This window comes from Giraffa tippelskirchi, chromosome 7 (assembly GCF_054371585.1).
Source record: "Giraffa tippelskirchi isolate mGirTip1 chromosome 7, T2T-mGirTip1v1.2.pri, whole genome shotgun sequence".
NCBI classification, from domain to species: Eukaryota; Metazoa; Chordata; class Mammalia; order Artiodactyla; family Giraffidae; genus Giraffa; species Giraffa tippelskirchi.
Window position 1 is genome coordinate 7,202,693 of NC_137281.1, and position 15,240 is coordinate 7,217,932.

Genomic DNA, 15,240 nt, shown 5'->3' on the forward strand with positions numbered 1-15,240 from the left:
TTCTCTAATACCTCATCACCTATCTCTTACAATTAGTCTGCATGGTACAGACTGGAAAAGCCCACACGCCCCAGTGAGGGACTGGTTTTAGGGAAGAGTGGCCAATTCCATACTTTGCAGCTGAATTAGGGAGACAATTTTATGTAAGCAAAATGGGCAACACCAGGCTCTACAGGCCATAAATACCCACAAACCCACAGGCATCTCAAATTCCTTGGCATGTAAAATCTCTACCAAGGTCAACTCTTCCATGAAAGGCAGTTTCTGATCCACCTGTGGAAAGAGCACAGCCAGTCTTAATTCTCCAAGTCCCCTGTCAGCCGAGAGCCTTGCTCCCCTGGGCCTGCCTCTACAGCAGACACACACTGCAAAGACGCCACATTTCTTTAAAAAAATAATTTATTGGTTTTGGATCACAAAATATAGGGAAGACACGAGGGCGATGCCTGTGACCCCTTGGCTGAAACTTCTCTTCCAGAGACACTTTTTGGGCATTCTCTCACATCCTAACAGCTGCAGAGTATAGTATCCGACCACGTGGGAAGCGTGACCAGACTCCCTTTAAGTCATGCGAATCCCTTCCAATTAAGTCTTCCAGCTCACTTCTGCCAATATTGCAACTGCACTGGTTGTTCCAACTGTTCATGGCTCACAAACAAATAGGCTGCAGACCAACGAAGCCTGCACAGCCCCTGGAACTGCCTACACTGACTAACGCCCCTCGGCTATACCCGGTCTGCCTGGGGCACCTGCACGGCAGCCCCTGGGGGCCCCACATCCTAGGGTGGCGATGGAGGAAGGGCAGGCCAGGCCAAGCGTGAAGAATAAACAGTCAATTTTATTTGGCTCAGACTAGGAATCCGTGAGTCTTGAGGACCTCTGTGAATTTGCCAATTTTCTTCTCGATGTTCTTTTCGGCCTGCTTCCGTAGCCTCTGTGGGGCCAAGATGACAGTAATCAGTGGCTGCTCCCTGGGACTGTCCTCATCCCAAGGACCCAATCCCACTCCCCATCCCACAGTGGGCCTTAGGCAGAGCCTTCCCAGGGGCCTAACAAAGAATTAAGAACTACCAGATGCCCAGAAATGGGGTGCCCCTCCAGTACCAACCCCCCCTCACCATGAGCTGCTTCTTTTTCCGGTAGTGGATTTTGGCTTTCTCCTTTCTCTTCTCCTCCAGGGTGGCCGTCACCGCCTGGTACTTCCAGCCAACCTCATGAGCCAGGCGCCCTAGGTAGGCAAACTAGAAGGGAGGGAGAAGAAATGAAGCTGTTAGAAAAGGAGGCCAGGTTGACTAGGGGAGGGGCATTAACATCCTGTCCTAGAGCCTTCCATGCTCCCTATTTCTCCTGGCATCAGCTGAGCCATTGGCATTTTCGGCACTGCCCACAGTGGCATCCGCAGACCATCGTGAGAAAAAGCCATCATCTGCCAGTCCTCGGGCCCTCAGTGCACCCCTCCCAGGAAACCTCAGCATCCCAAGGGTATCGCTAAGATCTGGAGACTCACTTTCCGAGTAGGCTTCAGACGCACAACCTTGAGGGCAGCAGGAACCACCATTCGCTTTTTCTGTTAGAGAAGGAGAGGGGCTTAGAGACCTGGAGTGAGGGACAGACAGGGAAGAAGGCTGGCTGGGGCAGGCGTCTCAGCCGGTGCTATTTTCACGGGGATCAAACAATGTAGGTAATCGCAGAACATCACCGACGCCAGCCATACGGATACTGTCAAGGGAGCTGGGTCCTGCTCACCTTGTCATAGGGTGGTGGGATCCCATCAAACACCTTAAGGCGCTCCAGGGCAGCCTGGCCCCGCTTGGTCTTGTGAGGCAGCATGCCTGTGGACAGAGGAGAGCAGGCCTGCTCAGCGGGGCACGTGGGGAGCCGCTGTCCCACCCCGGCAGGCAGACAGGTGGCCTCAGATGGTAGTGCATGTGGAGTCATCTCACAGTTGGGAAACTCGAACACGAGTGGGAGAAGTCTTCATCACTGGCTACCTGCCCCCTCAGCACCTGCAGTCCCCGGGCCCAGCTCACCTCGCACTGTCCGCCAGAAGATGCGGCTGGGGGCTCGGAAGTGATAGGGGCCACGGGAGGGGTTGGTGTTCATCCGCTTGCGGAGAAAGGCCAGGTATTTCACTGGGAAGAAGGGAGAGCGTGTAAGGCCTCCGAGTCCCCAGCCAGAGGGTAACTCCTTCCCATGCTACGACCTAACTTCTGAGGGCCTGCTAGGGAACTCAGACTTCTTCTCGCCATTGGGGGGTCTGCTTTCCAAGTCTGTGAAGCCTGAGCTCCACCCAGGTCCACCCTCACAGGCCCTCCTCCCAGGCCCTAACTCACATTTATTTCTGTAGAAATTGCCAGAAATGTTGATGCCCTCACAGCGCACAACCACAACCTTCCGGCCTAGAGAGAATGGAAAATGGAACAATCAAGGAGGGCAAAGGTCAGGAAGCCAGGCGCCCAGTTACTGCCCAGAAAGGAGACCCCCTCCCTGCCTGAAACTGGCCCCTGCGCAAAACACAGCTGAAGACACCGGAATCTCCTGGCCCAAGTCACAGAGCGCTAATTGGTGGAGCTGGCCTCATGCTCAAGTTCAACTTGTTACTCCAACAAACATGTTTTGAATTCAGAGCCCCCAAGCCAGGAGGGGAGGATGCTGGCAGGTCTCAGAGCGGTGCATGGGGTTGATCTCACAGTCGTGAGACTCAAATGAAAGATGGTGATTTTTGCTCATCACTGACCTCCGATCTCATGTCTGGTGGGAGCTGTGGGCAGCGGGCAGACTTACCCAGAAGCACCTGCTTGGCCACAATGGCCGCCAGGCGACCCAGGAGATGGCCTCGGCCATCGAGCACCAGGACCTATTGGAGACAGGTTGAAGAGCTCAGAAGCACCCACAACTTTTGACTGCCCACCTCAACCAATTACTCCTCTCCATTAGTTCACCTACCTCCCAGAATGCCTACTAACCAGATACCAGACCCAGAACTAGAACTTAAGGCTCACTTTAGAGATGGCCAAGAAAGCATATGACTGACTCAGGATTTCAGTGAGCGGGATAAGATACAAAACAAACTAACCCCTCACATTTCGGCTGCTTCAAGGGCAGGCATCTTTATGCCCAGATTATGCTCCACCGTCAGAGAATGAGCTACAATCTGAATCAACACTCATCACCCAGTTAGAAGAACTGGCAATCCGGACACAACCTTCCAGAATCTGATTCTGTTCTGATCTCAAAGGTAGCTTTCTACTGTGAGTTATCAAAGCAAACAGGTTCAGAGCCGCTAAAGCTAGGCAGGGTTGTCAAAAGCCCAAGCTTGCTCTGGTACTGACTAGCTCTGCATCCTCAGGCAAGCTTTAACGGCTCAAATACCAATCTAATCCTCGGCTTCTTTTCAGAAGTCCCAGCTCTTACCAAGTGCAATGTTATGTGAACGCAGGGGCCCATGTTCGGAGAACTCTATCACTTCCCTGGCTTCAAACTTAATTTACCTTCCTGAACCACAGACCCTCATCACAGGTACACCCTTTCCAGAGACACTGCCTCCCTTCATCAGTAATAGGTTACACAAGGAGCCGGACAAGAGTCAGTGGTAAGCTTCTACCTTCCTTGAGACCCTCTAGCTGGGTAAGCAATTAAGAATGTGTCAAGGATCTGGAACATTTCATTCAGTCCAGTTTCTAGCACCAGCAAAGTTTTAGACTCCATCTAACCCCCAAAGCAAAGGAATTTACGCCTGCCCCATATGCAAGAGATACCCCAACCTACAGCAAACGTTTCGTGCCAAATTACCCCCAGCTGCAGGGGAACCCGGATGCACACTCTCACGTGGCCGAAGCAACCGGCGCCTGGGCAGGGCGGAAATAACCTCCATTTTGGCCTACCCCCAGCTTCTCATCGTCCCCAGGTGGCGCAGTCGCCTTCAGCGTGCTTTCCCATTGCTGGGGACACACCGGTTCAATTCCGCCAAGATCAAGAAAAATGAGGCCTAATTTTAAAATAACTCTTCTTGTGTAAGAAGCCCGATGACTGCCCCTCGAGGAAAAAATGATGCCGCATTCTTAGCCAGCCCAGAGCGCAAAAACTGCCTTATATTCCCGTTTTGGATTTCTCTTACCCCGCAAGCTTTCTGCTTTGCTCAGTTATCGTCCTTAAGTTCCACAGCACACTTACGAGAGAAAAGAGGTCCAACCCCGATCCGGCCTGGACCCCACCCGGCCCCACGCCGCCCCGGCCCGCGCGGAGCCTGTACCTGCCCCTCCGCCATCTTCGGCAGCCGCCTGGGAAAGAAGGAACCCTAGACGCAGGGTTTCTTATCCCTTGAAACAGGGGCGGAAGAAGTGACGCAACACAGCCGCTTTCTGTCTTCTCATTGGCCAGAGTGTCAAGCGCGTGCGCAGAAATGCCCCACCGGGAGGCGGGTCATCTTCTGACTGTCCAATCAGGATCGTTCCCATTGAGCCTAGGCGGCCATGGCTGAGCCGGGCGAGATCACTTGGGGTAGGAGGTGGCTCTAGGGGGGCGGAGCTCTCCAGCCTTCGCTGCAGTATTCTTGAGGGGCTGGTAAGCCTCGCGTGAGTCGCCCGCTGTTTGCAGATGGGCGGGGCCAGGAATGCTGGAGGAGAAGCGGTTACCCCCTGAAGCGATGTCGCGCTGCAGGGCACGTGGTGGCCTGCAGGGGGCAAGGAGGGCTTGCCCATCAGCGCTCCGCCCAGGCTTAGAGATCTGAATTCCAGTGCCTGTCTGACTTGTGATCTGACTAAATCCCTGGCGGGTATGGGCTTCAGTGTCCCCACCTGGTAAGCAGGTGGACATAGTCTTTCGCTTGAGAGCTGACGTATGAAGGAATGACTTCTAGATGCCTGAGTGTTCCCCAAAGGAGCTTCTCACTTTCTGGATTTCCTGGACAAAGCCTTAGCCTTGACAGTGTCCCTTGATGGGATGCCGTCCCCCCTACCCGCCCCCCCGTCTTCTAAACTCTGGCTTGAGTCCTTCCCTTTAGAGAGCCTCCCTGATAGCTCTCAGGCTGGCTCAGGTACCGCCTGGGGGCTCCCACAGTGCCTACGCCACCTCCATTAGCGCGTGTGTCATCGTGTACTGGGGCTCTCTGGGGCTGATGTCTTCTCCCCTCTGGACCAAGAATCCTGAGAGGGCGGGGCTGGTTCCGACTCGCGTCTGGGTCCCAGCATTGCCCTGTTCTGGCCCTGGGCCCCGGGAGGACTAAGAAAATAGGCATTGAATGAAACATTGCATTAACTGAAAAACCAAACCCGAACCCAAACCGCCCCATACACACACCGTGTCCCATTCACAGACAAATCTGGCCAGAGCTGGTAGAAAATGATGATTTATATACAATTTCCTGGGGACAAGGGCTTTGTACAGAGGGGGGAGGGGGGAGCCGATGGTGGGTGCTGGCGTTGCCTCCACCCCGGGGGGACAGTGACAGGAGCAGTGTGGGCAAGGAAAGGACCAGTTTCTAGCTGACTTGCTCCAAGTTCCGACTCTGCGTCCGCTGGCAGGTGACTGCTCTCTCTGGGCCTCAGTGTCCTCCGCTGTAAAATAGGATGATAGATGACTCACTGGGCTGTTTGAGGTTCCATGGACAGAGGAGAGGAAAGTACCAAGCTCAGGGTACAAGCTCAAGTACAGACTCAGTGTCCGAAAACAACTCCATTCACCGTGAGCACTCACTATGTGTTTAGGCATTGCTGTCCAAGAAAACTTTGCGCAATGATGGAAACGTTTTAGATCTGTGCTTTCCAAGACAGCCCTTGAGACCAGCCCCATGTGAATACTGGGCATTCCTATTGTGACCAGCAAAACTGAGGAGCTTAGTTTTTCATTTCACCTAACTTAAGCTTTAACTAATAGTGTGGTTATTGGGAGCGTGGGAAAACAGGGTATGAAAAGGGACAAGGATAGGAGGAAAATTCTCAATCGAAAATTGTATCTCAAAAACAAAAAGTAATAAAAAGTACTGTCCAAAACAAATGCTGAAATGAAAAAAAAATCATTGAATTTAGAAACTGTTCCTTGATCCAGTTATTGGAAAACTGCTGTAGGTTTCAAAGAACTTGAGTATAGGAATCTACTTATGCAACTGTAAGTTTCATGGACTCTTTATACAGACAAAGTATTTCTAATAAAAGTTTCTCATATGAATTGAGATGCGCTGTAAGCGTCGCATTACACATTGGATTCTGAAAACTTGGTATGGAAACAAGAATGTAAAAATATCTCAATAATTTTTAAAGTATTGATTGCATGTTGAGATGACAAGATTTTGGATACACAGGGTGAAATAACAAATTCTTTAAGATAACCTGTTTGTTTTTACTCTAAAAAAGATGCATTGGCACAATGTGGTAAATCAACTACAGTTAAAAATTTAAAAAACAAACAGATGTGGCTACTAGAAAATTTAAAGTCACATGTGTGGCTTGTATTCTGTTTCCTATGGACAGCATTGCTCTATGAGGTTTTTCGTGGTCCTTTCACTTAACCTCCCGACAACTCTAGTGTAAAGGATGATTATGAGTCTTTTGTACAGATAAGGAAACTGAGGCTGAAGAGTGAAAGGCACAGATGCTGGAATCAGAGGGCCCAGAGTCAAATCTTGGCTGTCACTCAGGAGCTGTGTGACTTTCGGCAAATGATTTACCTCTCTGAGCCTCGGTTTCTGCCAAGGGGAAATGGGGATAATAATGGTCACCAGTTTCTCAGTTAAGTGAGTTAATTTGTAGAAAGCTCCAGCACGAGGCCTGAGGCACTGAGGCACTCAACAGGTGAGCGATTGCTGCCAAATGTTTCTTTGGGCGCTTGGGGAACCCACGGGCCCCTCCCCACCTTCCTTCCTCAGGGTACCACCTACAACCCGCACACCGGTTCCCAGGTTCGCCTCAGGGGCTTCTTGCTTCCCCGTGGTAGGAAGTCCCAGCTTCCAGTTCTTACCTTTGAGGTCTAGATGTTCCAGTGCCATGTTTGTTTGTTTTTTTCACCCTCCCCCAGACTGGACAAAGTTGCTAGAATACCCTGAGGTTTTTCATACCTGGGGGGCTGTGCAGAGCCTGCTCCTGGAGGCGGCTCTCTCCTGGCTTGTACACTCCTATATCCAAGTACCTCTCCGCCCCGCTGAGCTTCACTGTCTTTCCAGAATGCTGGACTGTCCCTCCTCCTCCCAGGTTCTCCACTGGGCCAGACCCAGCATCCTTTGCCTGAGCCCCCTCCCCTTCCCTGCTCTCCCCTCCACCAACCAAGCCTGTTCCCCTCCAGCTCCATCCCTCCTGACCCCTGACTCTGTCTGTCCCCTCCTCTCCACCCCGTGGTTCTGTCCCAGCCCCTCCTCAGGCCTTGTCCGCTCTTCCTGGACCCTCACCCAGCCTCCTCCTTGGCCTCCAGTCTGTCTGTCCCAGTCTGTCCCCCTCCATGGTCCCAGAGGGGTCTTCTTACATCCAGAGCTAACCCACCGCTTCCCTGCTCCCACTCTCTCATCCCCCACCCCCATGGCCCACCCCCAACACCAAGTCCGGGGTCCTCCAGAAGCCGCAGGAGCAGAGCATCCTGGAGATGGGAGGGGCAGGGTACCGTGGCCCCCATGGAATCCGCCACCTCTGGTCACCCCCTGGACCCTCTCCACCCCCTCTGCGCACCCCGCTGGCTCACCCGCTCCCCAGGGTAGGGTGTCCTCCGTCTCCTCCTCCGCCAGCACAGGCACCAGGCAGCAGCCAGCAGCAGGAGGGCCACTGGCAGCAGCAGCAGCGGCAAGAGGAGCAGAAGAGGGGACTGAGGGGCCGGCAGGGACGTGGCTCCCAAGGCCCCAGGACTCCTTGGGGGCAGCAGAGTGGGGGAGTCTGCCAGGAGAGAGGTCAGGTGACTGAGAAGTAGGAAGGGAACAAAAGGCCTGTCTGGTGCTGGCTGTGTGACCTGTGGGAGGGGGCAGGGGTAGGCTGTGCACTTCTCTGGGCCTCAGTCGCCTCATCCATAAAGTGGGTATAATTATTATTCCAACTTCATAAGGTTGTCACAAAGATTAAATGAGTGAATATACAGAAAGTGCTTAGAACAGTGCCTAGCACGTAGTGAGGTTGCATTTTATTGATTTTTTAAAGTCACTAATAGGACTTCCCTGGTGGTCCAGCGGTTGAGAATCCACCTGCCAATGCAGGGGACACATGTTCAATCCCTGGTCTGGGAAGATTCCACATGCCCCTGGGCACAACTGCTTAACCAATGCGATAGAGCCCATGCTCCGAAATGAGAAACCACTGCAATGAGAAGCCTGCACACCAAAACCAGAGAGTAGCCCTGGCTCGCCACAATGAGGGCAGCAATGAAAACCCAGCGCAGCCAAAAATATATTTTAAAAAATTTAAAAAAATAGTCACTAATGACTTTTTAAAATTGGTATGCTTGTTTACTTGTTTAACCAGACCTCATACATTTTTTAAAAATATTTTTATTTATTATTTAATTTTATTTATTTATTTATTGACTGGGTGGCATTTGGGATCTTATTTCTCCAGCCAGGGATCAAACTTGTGCCGCTTGCATTGGAAGCTCAGAGTCTTAACCACTGGACCGCCAGGGAAGTCCCAATAATTCTTTATTTCAAATATATCATTTTACTTGTTTTGGCCTCAAGGCATGCAGGATGTTAGTTCCCTGACCAGACCAGGGATTGAAACTAGGCCCCCAGCAGTGGGAGAGTCCTAGCCACTGGACCACCAGGAAATCCCCTGCATTTTATAATTGGACAAACATGTGTCTAGTGCTTACCTATTGATTATATATTCATCTTCTTCCCCCAGTAGTCTATGAGCTCCAGGAGGGTGACAGGAGACATTGCCAGAACTTAGTACGTCTTGTTGTTGTTTACTCACTAAGTCATGTCCGAGTCTTTGCGACCCCAAGGGCTGGAGCCCACCAGTCTCCTCTGTCCATGGTGTTTCCCGGGCAAGAATACCTGAGTGGGTTGCCATTTCCTTCTCCAGGCACCAGGGATCAAACCCCAAATCTCCTGCATTGGCAGGCATTCTTTACAGCTGAGCTATGAGGGAAGCCCAACTAGTTTAATTTACATGAATTAAATGTGAGTGAATGGATAGACAATAGAACAATGAAAGATACAATGTATGAAGCCATGATTGCTCACAAGGCCCCACTTGATCTGGCCCCCTTTATTCCCTCTGTACCCTCACTCCACACCTTTTCCCCTTTGCTTACTTGGCCTCAGCCACTGGGGCTCCCTCTTGATTCCTTAAACAGGGAGGCAGGTTTCTGCCTCAGGACCTTTGCACTACCTGTTCCCCTGTTTGCAACTTTCGGTGACTTTCCAGCTGACCACTTCAAGCCATGATTCCACCACTCCGTTTTAATGTGCCTGCATAGGACTCATTACACTCAGACACTTCCCTGTTTATTTATATGTTTACATGTTTATCATGTCTCCCTGATCAGCAGGTTAGCGCCCCATGGACACAAACCTGGTCTTGTTCTGTGCTGTGTCTCCAATGCCAAGCATCAAGGAGATGGTTAGTAAAACTTAGTTGAATGGATAATTAGTGGTGCATGTAAATATGAACAGCAAACAGTGGTTAAGTGGTTAAGAATCCGCCTTAACATGCAGAGGATGCTGGTTCCATCCCTGGTCAGGGAACTAAGATCTCACATGTTGAGGGACAACTAAGCCTGCACACCAGCCGAAAGCCTGTGTGCTGCAATGAAGACCCAGCGCAGCCACACACACACACACACACACAAACACACACGCACACACACAAACCTTTTTTTTAAAAAAAGGAGGAGTTCCCTGGTGGTGCGGTAGATAAGAATCTGTCCGCTAATGTAGGTTTGGTGCATGCTGTAGGGCAACTAAGTCTGTGTGCCAAGACTACTGAAGCCCTCCTGCCTAGAGTCTGTGCTCCCCAACAAGAGCAGCCACCACAATGAGATGCTCACACACTGCAAGGAAGAGTAGCTCCCACTTGCAGCAACCAGAGGAAGCCCGCGCACAGCAACAAAGACCCAGAGCAGCCAAAAATAAATAAATAAAATTATTTTTTAAAGGGCTCTTTGTGATTTAGATAATTATCTCAAAAATTATAAAACTATGAGAATTAAATTCAATAATAGCATTACTGGTTGCCAGGGGATAGAGGTGGGAATTTTGGGATGGGGATCAGGTTACACAAACTCAGGGATTTCCCTGGCAGTCCGGTCCAGTGGTTCAGACTCCTAGCCCCTACTGCAGGAGGCATGGGTCCCATCCCTGGCTGAGGAACTAAGATCCTACAAGCCGTGTGGTACAGCTGGGAAAAAAAAAAATTTTTTTTCATACGATGCAATCCTAATCCCTAGTACCTCGGAATGTGACCTTATTTGGAGATCAGGTCTTCAAAGATGTGATCAAGTCAAAATGAGATTGTTAGTGGTGGCCCTAATCCAATATGACTGGTGTCCTTATAAGAAGGAGAAATGTAGACACAGAGATATGCGTGGGGGAGAGCACCATGAACATGAAAATGGCCATCTACAAGCCAAGGGAGTCAACGGAAACAGATCCTTCCCTCAGAAGGAGCCAGTCCTGCTGACACCTCAGTTATAAGAGTATAAACTTCTGCTCTTTAAATCACCTGGTTGGTGGTACCTTATTACAGCAGCTAATACACACTACTTACCACACACACATGCATGCCTGCAGTTATGCATACATAACTGATAAACTCTGAATAAACTCTGTGGATTGCACCCATGTCAATTTCTTGTGCTGTAGTTAACATTGCCAAGCAAAATGTACCACTGGGGAGGCTGGGTAAAGGGTGTCCAGGACCTTCCTGTACGTTTGTTTGCCCCTTTCTGTGAATCTGTAATTATCCCAATGTAAAAAGTTTTAAAAATAAACCCACCTATAACATACTAAAAAATAACAAACATTAAGAATTCTGAAAAATAAGTGAATTTACCTTTTTTTTTTCTTTTTAAGTTTTTTAAACATGGCTATAAGAAAATTTACAATCAAACATGTGACTCTTATTCTGTTTCTATGGGGTAGAGTGGCCTCAGAGAAACAGGCAAGGCTGGTTATTCCCTTCTCAGAGACAAGTAAACTGAGGCCCAGAGGGGGATGAGCTTGGGGAAAAGGCTCAAAGTCACACAGCCCATGGGAGCCCTGAGTGGAGTGGGTGAGGGACTGTAAAGGTGGGGGAGGAGTGGGTGGGGCGGTGGGCTTGGGGGTGGGTGGGAGGCTTTACCCGGCTGACACTGCAGTTCCAGGCACCGGGAGAAATTCCGGTGGGTGATCCAGGGCTTCAAGGCCTCCAGCTGCTGGTAAGTGTCCTGCAGGAGGTGGGAGATGTTGGCCTGGACGAAGCGAAGACAGCTGGGAAGGGGCTGGGGGCAGGGGAGGGAGACGTCACCACAGCATCACCCCCAGCGTCACCTTAGGTCAAGGGTGAGGCCTGGGTCTCATGGAGAGTCTGGACCCATGCTCCCCCTGGTTGCTAGGGGGAAGCATCCTTAGCAACACCCTCTAGCAATAGGGCCCAGTCAGACCTGGATCAGGAGGGTGTTTAGATTCCCCTCCTTCTCCCTATTGCTAGGGGTAAGAACCCCTTAGCAACATCCTTCAACAGAGCCTGAGAAATGAGCAGAATTGATGCCTTGCGCCCTTACCCCTGGGCATCCTCCAGTACTTAAAGAAGTGTCACTTCCCACACCGGGCCCCAGCAGGTCTGGGGTTCCAGCTCCACCTCCCTCGGGGTGCTCCCAGTCAAGGGGAAACCTCCAGTAAGGCCTAGCAGACCTTTGCTGCCAATCTCTAGGAAAGCATCAGGCTCCCGCACTCGTCCCCCAAGTTCAGGGCTGACCTGGAAGGCACATGAGGTGACAAAGTGTATCTCGGTGTTGACATCCTCCAGCAGTTTCTCCATCTCCGACCCAGCCACGGTCTTGAGCCGTCCCATCCAGCGCTGGGCCAGGACCAGACGCCAGAACGCCCCGCAGAGCTTGTCCTGGGGGGAGACCACCCAGGCTCTGGGTCTCGCGGGTGGGCGGAGGGGGCTGGGGGCCAGGACTCCTGGCTCCCGGGGGAGGGGGCGGCCTGGTGGGCACACTAGCCTGGCCCCTGAGAGGGCGGTGAATCTTGAATCTCTCCTTCCCACCTCCATTCTGGGCCCCTCCCGTCTGTGACTCACGTCCTGCAGGTTGGAGGCAACAGTGACCGGGTAATCTTGAAGCAGGTACTTGGACTGCGGGAGAAAACGGGGTCAGGCCTGCGCAGACAGGAGGAAACAAACTATGGGGACCCAGAGAGAGGGGGCGGGGACCCACTGAGAGGAGACCGGGGACACACTGAGAGGGGGACAGAGACCAGAGAGAAAAGGCGGGTCCGGGGGGGCGGGGACCCAGAGAGGGGGGAGAGGTGGGGACCCAGAGAGAGGGGGCGGGGACCCAGAGAGAGGGGGCGGGGACCCACTGAGAGGAGACCGGGGACACACTGAGAGGGGGACAGAGACCAGAGAGAAAAGGTGGGTCCGGGGGGGGCGGGGACCCAGAGAGGGGGGAGAGGTGGGGACACAGAGAGAAGGGGGCGGGGACCCACTGAGAAAAGGGGGCGGGGACCTAGAGAGAGGGGGCGGGGACCCAGAGAGAGGGGGCGGAGTCCCAGAGAAAGGGGGCGGGGACCCACTGAGAGAAGGGGGCGGGGACACACTGAGAGAGGGGGCGGAATCCCAGAGGGAGGGGGCGGGGACCCACTGAGAGAAAGGGTGGGGACCCAGAGAGAGGGGGCGGGAACCCAGAGAGAAGGGGGCGGGGACCCAGAGTGAGGGGGCGGGGACCCAGAGTGAGGGGGCGGAGTCCCAGGGGAGGGGGCGGGGACCCGGGGAGAAGGGGGCGGGGACCCAGAGAGAAGGGGGCGGGGACCCAGAGAGAAGAGGGCAAGGACGTGGGGACGGACGGGAACCCCAGAGGGAGGAGGCAGGGGGCCACAGAAACTCTTGACAGGGGGAAGTCAGAGCCAGAGACAGCACCTCGGGCTCGGATTGGGAACAGGGAAGCTCACCAGCTTGCCGATCTTAATAGCAAACGTGGAGGATATGGGGCTGTGGCGGAAGGAGCAGTCCGGGGTCCCACGGAGGCCAGGGCTGAGCAGTAACAGCAGCAGCAGAAGGGAGGTCTGCGGGTGGGGCAGGGCGGGGGCTCCATGGACTCCACACACGCCCCCCTCCCTCGTGGAGGCTGCCCCCTGCAGCCCCCTGCTCTCTCTTTCCTCTTTCCCCTTTCCAGCTCTCCCACTTCTCAGCCCCTCCTCCGCTTGGCTCCTGTGTGCCCACCTCCGACCATCTTTCCCTGCATCTCTCTCTGCCTCTGGACACGTGCTGAACAGTTTTCACCCTCCTCTGCCCGCTCTGTCTGTCTCACCTCCCATCTCCGCACCTCAGCCCATCTCTCTCCACTTCTGCTCACCTCTGCCCAGGATTTTCTCATCTCTGCCCATTCCTCTGTCCTTTCATGCTCATCTCTCCTGTTTCTCCCTAGATCTGTGTCCTATCTTCCCCATTTGCCCCCACCTCCTTGTTTCTTCCCCCCACCCTTGTCCATCTCGCCCACCTCTGTCCACGCCAGCTCTGTCCATCTCCCCACCGCTGTCCATCTCCCCACTGCTGTCCATCTCCCCACCTCTGTCCATCTCCCTCCAACTCTGTCCATCTCCCCACCCCTGTCCATCTCACCACTCTGTCCATCTCCCCACCCCTGTCCATCTCCCCACCCCTGTCCATCTCTCCACCCCGTCCATCTCCCCACCCCTGTCCAACTCCCCACCCCTGTCCATCTTCCCCACCCCTGTCCATCTCCCCCACCCCTGTCCATCTCCCCCACCTCTGTCCATCTCCCCACCCCTGTCCATCTCCCCACCCCTGTCAATCTCTCTCACTTCTGTCCATCTCCCCCACCTCTGTCCATCTCCCCCAACTCTGTCCATCTCCCCCGAACTCTGTCCATCTCCCCCCACCCCTGTTCATCTCCCCACCCGTGTCCACCCCAACTCTGTCCACCTCCCCTCTCAGCTCTGCCCATCTTGACACTGCCATTCCCCCACCTTAACCCCTAGGGATACGCACAGTTGGGCTCCAGGCTGGCGCCAGCACTATCATTTCTGCCGGGGGCCCTTCATGCCTGTGGCCGGATCTTGGAAAGGACAGAAGAGCGAGTCTCGGACCCCCACACCCCAGCCCCTTCCTTGCCCGCCCCTTCACCTCCCCGCCCCTCCCTCGGTCCTTTGATGTGGCTAAGTTTCCGCCTCCTACTCTATAGGGCTTCCTGCATGAAGCACAGTTACGGTGAAAACTCCTCATCTCCCCTTCTAAGAACCCCGACGTCCGGTGCCCGCAACTCTGCGCAGGCCAGGGACCCAGGAACCCGACCCCCAGCCGCCTGCGCTCAGCCCCAGGAGAGGGACCCCGGTCCCGCCCTTCGGGGACCCGGAGTCCATTTCTCCTCACGCACCAGGCTTGCCCCAGCTGGGTGTGGAAGGGGCCACGCCGGGTGACAGCCAGAGATCGAAAGTGAAAGGAAATTTTGGGGGGAGAGTGAGCTGGGGTGGATCGGACTGGTGCAAGGGGCGCCACCTGGTGGTGACAGGTGGCAGCTGACGCCGCAGTGGGCGCTTTAGCGGGTCTTATGCTCAAGGGGTCTGAGCTTGGGTTGATGGCCCGGATGGGACACAGTGAATGTGGCGCTGGAGCTCCAACGTGGATCTGTCTCCAGCTAGAATTAACGCAGCCCGGGCAAGGAGGAGGTCACCCTGAGCCCTTCACCTTTGCCTTGAAACCCACCCCCACTCTCCAACCCCCATCACCTTCCACATGGAGGTAAGTGACAGCTCCATCCTTCCAGGTGTTCAGGCCCAAAGCCTTGGAGGGTACCTGTGACTCTGTCTGCCTCTCACTGCCCACTGACAGTTCAATCCATCAGCAAGTTTGTTGGCTGATCATCAGAATGTATTCAGAATCCCATCGCATCTCACCCCTGCTACTGCCACCACCATCACCCATCTGAATATCATTGTTTCCTACTCACCCTACCAGTCTCCCTGCCTCAGTCCTCACTTGCCAGTCTCTTCTCCATGTGCAGCCTGAGGGAGCCTGTGAAGACCTAAGTCCCCTCACCTCCCTCCTCTGCTCCACGCTGCCCCCCTACCTGTGCGCCTGCCACACAAGTCCAAGTCCTCACTGTGGC

The 15,240-nt window shown here is 53.7% G+C and overlaps 2 protein-coding genes and 4 non-coding genes across 12 annotated transcripts; all 6 read right to left on the minus strand.

Moving 5' to 3' along the window:
• Positions 1-381: 381 nt before the first annotated feature.
• On the minus strand, positions 382-4,289 carry RPL13A (ribosomal protein L13a). 4 transcript variants are annotated; one of them, XM_081515095.1, is made up of 8 exons: positions 4,253-4,289; positions 2,785-2,857; positions 2,334-2,399; positions 2,031-2,132; positions 1,747-1,832; positions 1,508-1,567; positions 1,119-1,241; positions 382-934 (listed from the first exon to the last, which is right to left on the minus strand). In XM_081515095.1, exons 1-8 carry the CDS (start codon positions 4,265-4,267, stop codon positions 848-850), a joined length of 612 nt encoding a protein of 203 aa, XP_081371221.1. In that variant the 5' UTR covers positions 4,268-4,289; the 3' UTR covers positions 382-847. The 4 variants fall into 4 exon arrangements, with proteins under 4 accessions (XP_081371221.1, XP_081371220.1, XP_081371223.1 ...); XM_081515094.1 differs by having other exon boundaries at positions 4,247-4,289; XM_081515097.1 differs by having other exon boundaries at positions 4,174-4,289.
• LOC145515974 (small nucleolar RNA SNORD35) lies at positions 1,345-1,431 on the minus strand. Its single transcript, XR_014061165.1, has one exon. It is a non-coding gene; the product is annotated as a small nucleolar RNA SNORD35 (small nucleolar RNA).
• On the minus strand, positions 1,637-1,707 carry LOC145515966 (small nucleolar RNA SNORD34). Its single transcript, XR_014061160.1, has one exon. It is a non-coding gene; the product is annotated as a small nucleolar RNA SNORD34 (small nucleolar RNA).
• On the minus strand, positions 1,907-1,991 carry LOC145515960 (small nucleolar RNA Z195/SNORD33/SNORD32 family). Its single transcript, XR_014061155.1, has one exon. It is a non-coding gene; the product is annotated as a small nucleolar RNA Z195/SNORD33/SNORD32 family (small nucleolar RNA).
• Positions 2,657-2,740, minus strand: LOC145515961 (small nucleolar RNA Z195/SNORD33/SNORD32 family). Its single transcript, XR_014061156.1, has one exon. It is a non-coding gene; the product is annotated as a small nucleolar RNA Z195/SNORD33/SNORD32 family (small nucleolar RNA).
• Positions 4,290-5,333: 1,044 nt separating the features above from the next.
• FLT3LG (fms related receptor tyrosine kinase 3 ligand) lies at positions 5,334-14,530 on the minus strand. 4 transcript variants are annotated; one of them, XM_081515092.1, is made up of 8 exons: positions 14,310-14,530; positions 14,124-14,190; positions 13,064-13,177; positions 12,195-12,248; positions 11,868-12,011; positions 11,253-11,337; positions 7,666-7,853; positions 5,334-5,555 (listed from the first exon to the last, which is right to left on the minus strand). In XM_081515092.1, the coding sequence occupies exons 2-8, from the start codon at positions 14,154-14,156 to the stop codon at positions 5,349-5,351; spliced, it is 825 nt and encodes a 274-aa protein (XP_081371218.1). In that variant the 5' UTR covers positions 14,157-14,190; positions 14,310-14,530; the 3' UTR covers positions 5,334-5,348. The 4 variants fall into 4 exon arrangements, with proteins under 4 accessions (XP_081371218.1, XP_081371216.1, XP_081371217.1 ...); XM_081515090.1 differs by having other exon boundaries at positions 11,253-11,391; XM_081515091.1 differs by lacking the exon at positions 14,310-14,530 and having other exon boundaries at positions 14,124-14,202.
• Positions 14,531-15,240: the final 710 nt, after the last annotated feature.

What these genes read in the sequence shown, in the direction of transcription:
- FLT3LG (XM_081515090.1), bottom strand. Translation starts at nt 14,156, where the DNA reads ATGATAGTGCTGGCGCCAGCCTGGAGCCCAACT. An exon ending in TCACCTCATGTGCCTTCCAG is followed by an intron (nt 11,392 to 11,867) that starts GTCAGCCCTGAA and finishes CCCTGCCCCCAG; the next exon opens with CCCCTTCCCAGCTGTCTTCG. An exon ending in GGAACTGCAGTGTCAGCCGG is followed by an intron (nt 7,854 to 11,252) that starts GTAAAGCCTCCC and finishes CTCTCCTGGCAG; the next exon opens with ACTCCCCCACTCTGCTGCCC.
- RPL13A (XM_081515094.1), bottom strand. Translation starts at nt 4,267, where the DNA reads ATGGCGGAGGGGCAGGTACAG. An exon ending in GGCCAAGCAGGTGCTTCTGG is followed by an intron (nt 2,400 to 2,784) that starts GTAAGTCTGCCC and finishes CATTCTCTCTAG; the next exon opens with GCCGGAAGGTTGTGGTTGTG. An exon ending in CTTCTGGCGGACAGTGCGAG is followed by an intron (nt 1,833 to 2,030) that starts GTGAGCTGGGCC and finishes CTCTGTCCACAG; the next exon opens with GCATGCTGCCTCACAAGACC.